At 52.6% G+C, this 12,396-nt stretch overlaps 1 protein-coding gene across 1 annotated transcript in view; it reads left to right on the top strand.

The window, feature by feature from the left end:
• Positions 1–12,396, top strand: part of LOC139397174 (Fc receptor-like protein 5) — a 46,411-nt gene that overhangs the window by 10,012 nt on the left and 24,003 nt on the right. The window contains exon 6 of the mRNA XM_071144044.1: positions 3,508–3,510. Coding sequence (XP_071000145.1) covers positions 3,508–3,510 — 3 coding nt within the window. The remainder of the gene's footprint in view (positions 1–3,507; positions 3,511–12,396) is intronic.

Genomic DNA, 12,396 nt, shown 5'->3' with positions numbered 1-12,396 from the left:
GGGTGTACCGGTACAGAGTCAATGTGGAGGCTATATACAGGTTATTATGGTACAGAGTCAATGTGGAGGCTATATACAGGGGCGTACCAGTACAGAGTCAATGTGGATACTATAAACAGGGGGAACCAGTATAGAGTCAATGTGGAGGCTATATACAGGGGGTACCGGTACAGAGTCAATGTGGAGGCTATATACAGGGGGTACCGGTACAGAGTCAATGTGGAGGCTATATACAGGTTATTATGGTACAGAGTCAATGTGGAGGCTATATACAGGGGGTAACGGTACAGAGTCAATGTGGAGGCTATATAAAGGGGGTACCGGTACAGAGTCAATGTGAAGGCTATATACAGGTTAATATGGTACAGAGTCAATGTGTAGGCTATATACAGGGGGTACCGGTACAGAGTCAATGTGGAGGCTATATACAGGGGGTACCGGTACAGAGTCAATGTGGAGGCTATATACAGGGGGTACCAGTACAGAGTCAATGTGGAGGCTATATGCAGGGTATTCCGGTACAGAGTCAATGTGGAGACTATATACAGGGGGTACTGGTACAGAGTCAATGTGGAGGCTATATACAGGGGTACCGGTACAGAGTCAATGTGGAGGCTATATACAGGGGGTACCGGTACAGAGTCAATGTGGAGGCTATATACAGGGGGTACCGGTACAGAGTCAATGTGGAGGCTATATACAGGTTATTATGGTACAGAGTCAATGTGGAGGCTATATACAGGGGTTACCGGTTCAGAGTCATTGTGGAGGCCATATACAGGGGGAACCAGTATAGAGTCCATGTGGATGCTATATACAGGGGGTACTGGTACAGAGTCAATGTGGAGGCTAAATACAGGGGGTACCGGTACAGAGTCAATGTGGAGGCTATATACAGGGGGTACCGGTACAGAGTCAATGTGGAGGCTATATACACAAGGGTACCGGTACAGAGTCAATATGGAGGCTATATACAGGGGGTACCTGTACAGAGTCAAAGTGGAGGCTATATACAGGTTATTATGGTACAGAGTCAATGTGGAGGCTATATACAGGGGGTACCGGTACAGAGTCAATGTGGAGGCTATATACAGGGGGTACCGGTACAGAGTCAATGTGGAGGCTATATACAGGGGGTACCAGTACAGAGTCAATGTGGAGGCTATATGCAGGGTATTCCGGTACAGAGTCAATGTGGAGACTATATACAGGGGGTACTGGTACAGAGTCAATGTGGAGGCTATATACAGGGGTACCGGTACAGAGTCAATGTGGAGGCTATATACAGGGGGTACCGGTACAGAGTCAATGTGGAGGCTATATACAGGGGGTACCAGTACAGAGTCAATGTGGAGGCTATTTACAGGGGGGTACCAGTACAGAGTCAATGTGGAGGCTATATACAGGAGGTATCGGTACAGAGTCAATGTGGAGGCTATATACAGGGTATTACGGTACAGAGTCAATGTGGAGGCTATATACAGGTTATTATGGTACAGAGTCAATGTGGAGGCTATATACAGAGGGTACCGGTACAGAGTCAATGTGGAGGCTAAATACAGGGGTACCGGTACAGAGTCAATGTGGAGGCTAAATACAGGGGGTACCGGTACAGAGTCAATGTGGAGGCTATATACAGGGGGTACCGGTACAGAGTCAATATGGAGGCTATATACAGGGGGTACCGGTACAGAGTCAATGTGGAGGCTATATACAGGGTGTACCGGTACAGAGTCAATGTGGAGGCTATATACAGGTTATTATGGTACAGAGTCAATGTGGAGGCTATATACAGGGGCGTACCAGTACAGAGTCAATGTGGATACTATAAACAGGGGGAACCAGTATAGAGTCAATGTGGAGGCTATATACAGGGGGTACCGGTACAGAGTCAATGTGGAGGCTATATACAGGGGGTACCGGTACAGAGTCAATGTGGAGGCTATATACAGGTTATTATGGTACAGAGTCAATGTGGAGGCTATATACAGGGGGTAACGGTACAGAGTCAATGTGGAGGCTATATAAAGGGGGTACCGGTACAGAGTCAATGTGGAGGCTATATACAGGGGGTACCGGTACAGAGTCAATATGGAGGCTATATACAGGGGGTACCGGTACAGAGTCAATGTGGAGGCTATATACAGGGGGTACCAGTACAGAGTCAATGTGGAGGCTATATGCAGGGTATTCCGGTACAGAGTCAATGTGGAGACTATATACAGGGGGTACTGGTACAGAGTCAATGTGGAGGCTATATACAGGGGTACCGGTACAGAGTCAATGTGGAGGCTATTTACAGGGGGTACCGGTACAGAGTCAATATGGAGGCTATATACAGGGGGTACCGGTACAGAGTCAATGTGGAGGCTATATACAGGTTATTATGGTACAGAGTCAATGTGGAGGCTATATACAGGGGTTACCGGTTCAGAGTCATTGTGGAGGCCATATACAGGGGGAACCAGTATAGAGTCCATGTGGATGCTATATACAGGGGGTACTGGTACAGAGTCAATGTGGAGGCTAAATACAGGGGGTACCGGTACAGAGTCAATGTGGAGGCTATATACAGGGGGTACCGGTACAGAGTCAATGTGGAGGCTATATACACAAGGGTACCGGTACAGAGTCAATATGGAGGCTATATACAGGGGGTACCTGTACAGAGTCAAAGTGGAGGCTATATACAGGTTATTATGGTACAGAGTCAATGTGGAGGCTATATACAGGGGGTACCGGTACAGAGTCAATGTGGAGGCTATATACAGGGGGTACCGGTACAGAGTCAATGTGGAGGCTATATACACAAGGGTACCGGTACAGAGTCAATATGGAGGCTATATACAGGGGGTACCGGTACAGAGTCAAAGTGCATGGGCACCGGTTAGTCGAGGTAATTGAGGTAATATGTACATGTAGTTAGAGTTATTAAAGTCTCTATGCATAGATAATAACAGAGACTAGCAGCAGCGTAGAAGATGGGTGGGGGGGGCAATGCAAATAGTCTGGGTAGCCATTTTATTAGATGTTCAGTAGTCTTATGGCTTGGGGGTAGAAGCTGTTTTTAAGCCTCTTGGACCTAGTCTTGGCATTCCGGTACCACTTGCGGTAGCAGAGAGAACGCTCTATGCCTATGGTGGCTGGAGTCTTTGATTATTTTTAGGGCCTTCCTCTGACACCGCCTGGTACAGAGGTCCTGGATGGCAGGAAGCTTGGCCCTGGGCCGTACCCACTACCCTCTGTAGTGCCTTACGGTCAGATGCCGAGCAGTTGCCGTACCAGGCAGTGATGCAACCAGTCATGATGCTCTCGATGGTGAAGCTGTAGAACCTTTTTAGGATCTGAGGACCCATGCCAAATCTTTTCAGTCACCTGAGTGGGAATAGGTTTTGTCGGGCCCTCTTCATGACTGTCTTGGTGTGCTTGGACCATGTTATTTTGTTTGTTATGTTGACACTTGAAGCTCTCGACCTGCTCCACTACATCCCTTTCGATGAGAATGAGGGCGTGCTCGGTCCTCTTTTCCTGTAGTCCACAATCATCTCCTTTGTCTTGTTCACGTTGAGGGAGAATTTGTTGTCCCAGCACCACACGTCCAGGTCTCTGACCTCCTCCCTAGGATGTCTCGTCGTTGTTGGTGATCAGGCCTACCACTGTTGTTTCATCGGCAAACTTAATGTTGGTGTTGGAGTCGTGCCTGGCTGTGCAGTCATGAGTGAACAGGGAGTACAGGAGGAGACTGAGTACGCACCCCTGAGGGGCCCCTGTGTTGAAGATCAGCGTGGAAAATGTGTTGTTACCTAACCTTACCACCTGGGGGCTGCCCGTAGAGTCCCACTCCTTGAAAGCGGCAGCTCTACCCTTTAGCTGAGTGCGAATGTTGCCTGTAATATATGGCTTCTGGTTGGGTTATGTATGTACAGTCACTGTGACGACGACGTCCTCGATGCACTTATTGATGAAGCCAATGACTGATGTGGTGTACTCCTCAATGCCATCGGAAGAATCCCGGGAACATATTCCAGTCTGTGCTAGCAAAAGGGTCCTGTGGCTTAGCATCTGCTTCATCTGACCACTTTTGTATTGAGCGTGTCACTGGTGCTTCCTGCTTTAATTTTTGCTTGTAAGCAGGAGTCAGGAGGATAGAATTATGGTCAGATTTGCCAAATGGAGGGCGAGGGAGAGCTTTATACGCGTCTCTGTGTGTGGAGTAAAGGTAGTCTAGAGTTTTTTCCCACTGGTTGCCCATTGAACATGCTGATAGACATTTGGTAAAACAGATTTAAGGTTCCCTGCATTAAAGTCCCCGGCCACTAGGAGTGCCGCCTCTGGATGAGCATATTCTTTGCTTATGTTGTAATACAAGTCATTGAGTGTGGTCTTAGTGCATCGGTCTGTGCTGGTATGTAGACAGATACAGATGTAAACTCTCTAGGTAAATAGTGTGGGCTACAGCTTATCATGAGATACTCTACCTCAGGCGAGCAAAACCATGAGACTTCCTTAGATATCGTACACCAGCTGTTGTTTACAAATATACATAGTCCGACCCCTCCCACCTTGTCTTACCAGACTCTGCTGTTCTATCCTGCTGATACAGCGTGTAACGATCCCGCTGTATGTTGGTCATGTCGTCGTTCAGCCACGACTCAATGAAGCAGAAGATATTACAGTTTTAATGTCCCGTTGGTAGTTTCATCTTCCTCGTAGGTCATCAATTTTATTTTCCATTGATTGCATGTTAGCTGATTGCACTGGGGGTTTATTCAATCTTCCTCCAACTGCCATTCCATCTCCAGCAGTCCCAGTGTTGTCCATGTCTCTACCCAGCACCATCTCCAGTGTTGTCCATGTCTCTACCCATCACCATCTCCAGTGTTGTCCATCTATCTGCCCAGCACCATCCCAGTGTTGTCCATCTCTCTGCCCAGCACCATCCCAGTGTTGTCCATCTCTCTGCCCAGCACCATCCCAGTGTTGTCCATCTCTCTGCCCAGCACCATCCCAGTGTTGACCATCTCTCTGCCCAGCACCATCTCCAGTTTTGTCCATGTCTCTGCCCAGCACCATCCCAGTGTTGTCCATGTCTCTACCCATCACCATCTCCAGTGTTGTCCATGTCTCCCCCCAGCACCATCTCCAGTGTTGTCCATGTCTCTGCCCAGCACCATCTCCAGTGTTGTCCATGTCTCTGCCCAGCACCATCTCCAGTGTTGTCCATGTCTCTGCCCAGCACCAACTCCAGTGTTGTCCATGTCTCCCCCCAGCACCATCTCCAGTGTTGTCCATGTCTCTGCCCAGCACCATCTCCAGTGTTGTCCATGTCTCTGCCCAGCACCATCTCCAGTGTTGTCCATGTCTCTGCCCAGCACAATCTCCAGTGTTGTCCATGTCTCTACCCATCACCATCTCAGTGTTGGCCATCTCTCTGCCCAGCACCATCTCCAGTGTTGTCCATGTCTCCCCCCAGCACCTTCTCCAGTGTTTTCCATCTCTCAGCCCAGGACCATCCCAGTGTTGTCCATCTCTCTGCCCAGCACCATCCCAGTGTTGTCCATCTCTCTGCCCAGCACCATCTCCAGTGTTGTCCATGTCTCTGCCCAGCACCATCCCAGTGTTGTCCGTGTCTCTGCCCATAACCATCTCGAGTGTTGTCCATCTCTCTACCCATCACCATCTCCAGTGTTGTCCATCTCTCTACCCAGCACCATCTCCAGTGTTGTCCATGTCTCCCCCCAGCACCATCTCCAGTGTTGCCCATATCGCTGCCCAGCACCATCCCAGTGTTGTCCATGTCTCTACCCATCACCATCTCCAGTGTTGTCCATGTCTCCCCCCAGCACCATCTCCAGTGTTGTCCATGTCTCTGCCCAGCACCATCTCCAGTGTTGTCCATGTCTCTGCCCAGCACCATCTCCAGTGTTGTCCATGTCTCTGCCCAGCACCAACTCCAGTGTTGTCCATGTCTCCCCCCAGCACCATCTCCAGTGTTGTCCATGTCTCTGCCCAGCACCATCTCCAGTGTTGTCCATGTCTCTGCCCAGCACCATCTCCAGTGTTGTCCATGTCTCTGCCCAGCACAATCTCCAGTGTTGTCCATGTCTCTACCCATCACCATCTCAGTGTTGGCCATCTCTCTGCCCAGCACCATCTCCAGTGTTGTCCATGTCTCCCCCCAGCACCTTCTCCAGTGTTTTCCATCTCTCAGCCCAGGACCATCCCAGTGTTGTCCATCTCTCTGCCCAGCACCATCCCAGTGTTGTCCATCTCTCTGCCCAGCACCATCTCCAGTGTTGTCCATGTCTCTGCCCAGCACCATCCCAGTGTTGTCCGTGTCTCTGCCCATAACCATCTCGAGTGTTGTCCATCTCTCTACCCATCACCATCTCCAGTGTTGTCCATCTCTCTACCCAGCACCATCTCCAGTGTTGTCCATGTCTCCCCCCAGCACCATCTCCAGTGTTGCCCATATCGCTGCCCAGCACCGCCCAGTGTTGTCCATCTCTCTGCCCAGCACCATCCCAGTGTTGTCCATCTCTCTGCCCAGCACCATCTCCAGTGTTGTCCATGTCTCTGCACAGCACCATCTCCAGTGTTGTCCATGTCTCTGCCCAGCACCATCTCCAGTGTTGTCCATGTCTCCCCCCAGCACTATCTCCAGTGTTGTCCATCTCTCTGCCCAGCACCATCTCCAGTGTTGTCAATGTCTCTGCCCAGCACCATCTCCAGTGTTGTCCATGTCTCTGCCCAGCACCATCTCCAGTGTTGTCCATGTCTCTGCCCAGCACCATCTCCAGTGTTGTCCATGTCTCTGCCCAGCACTATCTCAAGTGTTGTCCATGTCTCCTCCCAGCACCATCTCCAGTGTTGTCCATGTCTCTGCCCAGCACCATCTCCAGTGTTGTCCATGTCTCTGCCCAGCACCATCTCCAGTGTTGTCAATGTCTCTGCCCAGCACAATCTCCAGTGTTGTCCATGTCTCTGCCCAGCACCATCTCCAGTGTTGTCCATGTCTCTGCCCAGCACCATCCCAGTGTTGTCCATGTCTCTGCCCAGCACCATCCCAGTATTGTCCATCTCTCTGCCCAGCACCATCCCAGTGTTGTCCATGTCTCTGCCCAGCACCATCTCCAGTGTTGTCCATGTCTCTGCCCAGCACCATCCCAGTGTTGTCCATGTCTCTGCCCAGCACCATCCCAGTGTTGTCCATGTCTCTGCCCATCACCATCCCAGTGTTGTCCATGTCTCTGCCCAGCACCATCCCAGTGTTGTACATCTCTCTGCCCATCACCATCCCAGTGTTGTCCATCTCTGCCCAGCACCATCCCAGTGTTGTCCATGTCTCTGCCCAGCACCATCCCAGTGTTGTCCATGTCTCTGCCCATCACCATCTCCAGTGTTGTCCATCTCTCTGCCCAGCACCATCTCCAGTGTTGTCCATCTCTCTGCCCAGCACCATCTCCAGTGTTGTCCATGTCTCTGCCCAGCACCATCCCAGTGTTGTCCATCTCTCTGCCCAGCACCATCCCAGTGTTGTCCATCTCTCTGCCCATCACCATCCCAGTGTTGTCCATGTCTCTGCCCAGCACCATCTCCAGTGTTGTCCATCTCTCTGCCCAGCACCATCTCCAGTGTTGTCCATGTCTCTGCCCAGCACCATCCCAGTGTTGTCCATGTCTCTGCCCAGCACAATCCCAGTGTTGTCCATGTCTCTGCCCAGCACCATCCCAGTGTTGTCCATGTCTCTGCTCAGCACCATCCCAGTGTTGTCCATGTCTCTGCCCAGCACCATCCCAGTGTTGTCCATGTCTCTGCCCAGCACCATCCCAGTGTTGTCCATGTCTCTGCTCAGCACCATCCCAGTGTTGTCCATGTCTCTACCCATCACCATCCCAGTGTTGTCCATCTCCCTGCCCAGCCCCATCTCCAGTGTTGTCCATGTCTCCCCCCAGCACCATCTCCAGTGTTGTCCATCTCGCTGCCCAGCACCGCCCAGTGTTGTCCATCTCTCTGCCCAGCACCATCCCAGTGTTGTCCATCTCTCTGCCCAGCACCATCTCCAGTGTTGTCCATGTCTCTGCACAGCACCATCTCCAGTGTTGTCCATGTCTCTGCCCATCACCATCTCCAGTGTTGTCCATGTCTCCCCCCAGCACTATCTCCAGTGTTGTCCATCTCTCTGCCCAGCACCATCTCCAGTGTTGTCAATGTCTCTGCCCAGCACCATCTCCAGTGTTGTCCATGTCTCTGCCCAGCACCATCTCCAGTGTTGTCCATGTCTCTGCCCAGCACCATCTCCAGTGTTGTCAATGTCTCTGCCCAGCACAATCTCCAGTGTTGTCCATGTCTCTGCCCAGCACCATCTCCAGTGTTGTCCATGTCTCTGCCCAGCACCATCCCAGTGTTGTCCATGTCTCTGCCCAGCACCATCCCAGTATTGTCCATCTCTCTGCCCAGCACCATCCCAGTGTTGTCCATCTCTCTGCCCAGCACCATCTCCAGTGTTGTCCATGTCTCTGCCCAGCACCATCCCAGTGTTGCCCATGTCTCTGCCCAGCACCATCCCAGTGTTGTCCATGTCTCTGCCCAGCACCATCCCAGTGTTGTCCATGTCTCTGCCCAGCACCATCCCAGTGTTGTCCATGTCTCTGCCCAGCACCATCCCAGTGTTGTACATCTCTCTGCCCAGCACCATCCCAGTGTTGTCCATCTCTCTGCGCAGCACCATCTCCAGTGTTGTCCATGTCTCTGCCCATCACCATCCCAGTGTTGTCCATCTCTCTGCCCAGCACCATCGCAAGTGTTGTCCATCTCTCTGCCCATCACCATCCCAGTGTTGTCCATGTCTCTGCCCAGCACCATCCCAGTGTTGTCCATGTCTCTGCCCAGCACCATCCCAGTGTTGTCCATGTCTCTGCCCAGCACCATCCCATTGTTGTACATCTCTCTGCCCAGCACCATCCCAGTGTTGTCCATCTCTCTGCCCAGCACCATCTCCAGTGTTGTCCATGTCTCTGCCCAGCACCATCCCAGTGTTGTCCATCTCTCTGCCCAGCACCATCTTCAGTGTTGCCCATGTATCTGCCCAGCACCATCCCAGCAGTGTTGTCCATGTCTCTGCCCATCACCATCTCCAGTGTTGTCCATCTCTCTGCCCAGCACCATCTCCAGTGTTGTCCATCTCTCTGCCCAGCACCATCTCCAGTGTTGTCCATGTCTCTGCCCAGCACCATCCCAGTGTTGTCCATGTCTCTGCCCAGCACCATCTCCAGTGTTGTCCATGTCTCTACCCAGCACCATCTCCAGTGTTGTCCATGTCTCTACCAGCACCATCTCCAGTGTTGTCCATGTCTCTGCCCAGCACCATCTCCAGTGTTGTCCATGTCTCTGCCCAGTACCATCCCAGTGTTGTCCATCTCTCTGCCCAGCAACATCCCAGTGTTGTCCATGTCTTTGCCCAGCACCATCCCAGTGTTGTCCATCTCTCTGCCCAGCACCATCTCCAGTGTTGTCCATGTCTCTGCCCAGCACCATCCCAGTGTTGTCCATGTCTCTGCCCAGCACCATCCCAGTGTTGTCCATGTCTCTGCCCAGCACCATCCCATTGTTGTCCATGTCTCTGCCCAGCACCATCCCAGTGTTGTCCATGTCTCTGCCCAGCATCATCCCAGTGTTGTCCATGTCTCTGCCCAGCACCATCCCAGTGTTGTCCATGTCTCTGCCCAGCACCATCCCAGTGTTGTCCATCTCTGCCCAGCACCATCCCAGTGTTGTCCATGTCTCTGCCCAGCACCATCCCAGTGTTGTCCATGTCTCTGCCCATCACCATCTCCAGTGTTGTCCATCTCTCTGCCCAGCACCATCTCCAGTGTTGTCCATCTCTCTGCCCAGCACCATCTCCAGTGTTGTCCATGTCTCTGCCCAGCACCATCCCAGTGTTGTCCATCTCTCTGCCCAGCACCATCCCAGTGTTGTCCATCTCTCTGCCCATCACCATCCCAGTGTTGTCCATGTCTCTGCCCAGCACCATCTCCAGTGTTGTCCATCTCTCTGCCCAGCACCATCTCCAGTGTTGTCCATGTCTCTGCCCAGCACCATCCCAGTGTTGTCCATGTCTCTGCCCAGCACCATCCCAGTGTTGTCCATGTCTCTGCTCAGCACCATCCCAGTGTTGTCCATGTCTCTGCCCAGCACCATCCCAGTGTTGTCCATGTCTCTGCCCAACACCATCCCAGTGTTGTCCGTGTCTCTGCCCATAACCATCTCGAGTGTTGTCCATCTCTCTACCCATCACCATCCCAGTGTTGTCCATGTCTCTGCCCATCACCATCTCCAGTGTTGTCCATGTCCATGTCTCCCCCCAGCACTATCTCCAGTGTTGTCCATGTCTCTGCCCAGCACCATCCCAGTGTTGTCCATGTCTCTGCCCAGCATCATCCCAGTGTTGTCCATCTCTCTGCCCAGCACCATCTCCAGTGTTGTCAATGTCTCTGCCCAGCACCATCTCCAGTGTTGTCCATGTCTCTGCCCAGCACCATCTCCAGTGTTGTCCATGTCTCTGCCCAGCACCATCTCCAGTGTTGTCAATGTCTCTGCCCAGCACCATCTCCAGTGTTGTCCATGTCTCTGCCCAGCACCATCTCCAGTGTTGTCCATCTCTCTGCCCAGCACCATCCCAGTGTTGTCCATCTCTCTGCCCAGCACCATCTCCAGTGTTGTCCATGTCTCTGCACAGCACCATCTCCAGTGTTGTCCATCTCTCTGCCCAGCACCATCCCAGTGTTGTCCATCTCTCTGCCCAGCACCATCTCCAGTGTTGTCCATGTCTCTGCACAGCACCATCTCCAGTGTTGTCCATCTCTCTGCCCATCACCATCCCAGTGTTGTCCATCTCTGCCCAGCACCATCCCAGTGTTGTCCATGTCTCTGCCCAGCACCATCCCAGTGTTGTCCATGTCTCTGCCCATCACCATCTCCAGTGTTGTCCATCTCTCTGCCCAGCACCATCTCCAGTGTTGTCCATGTCTCTGCCCAGCACTATCTCCAGTGTTGTCCATCTCTCTGCCCATCACCATCCCAGTGTTGTCCATGTCTCTGCCCAGCACCATCCCAGTGTTGTCCATGTCTCTGCCCAGCACCATCCCAGTGTTGTCCATCTCTCTGCCCAGCACCATCCCAGTGTTGTCCATCTCTCTGCCCAGCACCATCTCCAGTGTTGTCCATGTCTCTGCCCAGCACCATCCCAGTGTTGTCCATGTCTCTGCCCAGCACCATCCCAGTGTTGTCCATCTCTCTGCCCAGCACCATCCCAGTGTTGTCCATCTCTCTGCCCAGCACCATCTCCAGTGTTGTCCATGTCTTTGCCCAGCACCATCCCAGTGTTGTCCATGTCTCTGCCCAGCACCATCCCAGTGTTGTCCATGTCTCTGCCCAGCACCATCCCATTGTTGTCCATGTCTCTGCCCAGCACCATCCCAGTGTTGTCCATGTCTCTGCCCAGCATCATCCCAGTGTTGTCCATGTCTCTGCCCAGCACCATCCTAGTGTTGTCCATGTCTCTGCCCAGCACCATCCCAGTGTTGTCCATGTCTCTGCCCAGCACCATCCCAGTGTTGTCCATGTCTCTGCCCAGCACCATCCCATTGTTGTCCATCTCTCTGCCCAGCACCATCCCAGTGTTGTCCATCTCTCTGCCCAGCACCATCTCCAGTGTTGTCCATGTCTCTGCCCAGCACCATCCCAGTGTTGTCCATCTCTCTGCCCAGCACCATCTCCAGTGTTGTCCATGTCTCTGCCCAGCACCATCCCAGCAGTGTTGTCCATGTCTCTGCCCATCACCATCTCCAGTGTTGTCCATCTCTCTGCCCAGCACCATCTCCAGTGTTGTCCATCTCTCTGCCCAGCACCATCTCCAGTGTTGTCCATGTCTCTGCCCAGCACCATCCCAGTGTTGTCCATGTCTCTGCCCAGCACCATCTCCAGTGTTGTCCATGTCTCTACCCAGCACCATCTCCAGTGTTGTCCATGTCTCTACCAGCACCATCTCCAGTGTTGTCCATGTCTCTGCCCAGCACCATCTCCAGTGTTGTCCATGTCTCTGCCCAGTACCATCCCAGTGTTGTCCATCTCTCTGCCCAGCAACATCCCAGTGTTGTCCATGTCTTTGCCCAGCACCATCCCAGTGTTGTCCATCTCTCTGCCCAGCACCATCTCCAGTGTTGTCCATGTCTCTGCCCAGCACCATCCCAGTGTTGTCCATGTCTCTGCCCAGCACCATCCCAGTGTTGTCCATGTCTCTGCCCAGCACCATCCCATTGTTGTCCATGTCTCTGCCCAGCACCATCCCAGTGTTGTCCATGTCTCTGCCCAGCATCATCCCAGTGTTGTCCATGT

Source organism: Oncorhynchus clarkii, unplaced genomic scaffold (genome assembly GCF_045791955.1).
Source record: "Oncorhynchus clarkii lewisi isolate Uvic-CL-2024 unplaced genomic scaffold, UVic_Ocla_1.0 unplaced_contig_13801_pilon_pilon, whole genome shotgun sequence".
NCBI lineage: Eukaryota > Metazoa > Chordata > Actinopteri > Salmoniformes > Salmonidae > Oncorhynchus > Oncorhynchus clarkii.
Note: the sequence above shows the minus strand (reverse complement) of the source record. Positions and strands in the feature narration are given on the sequence as shown.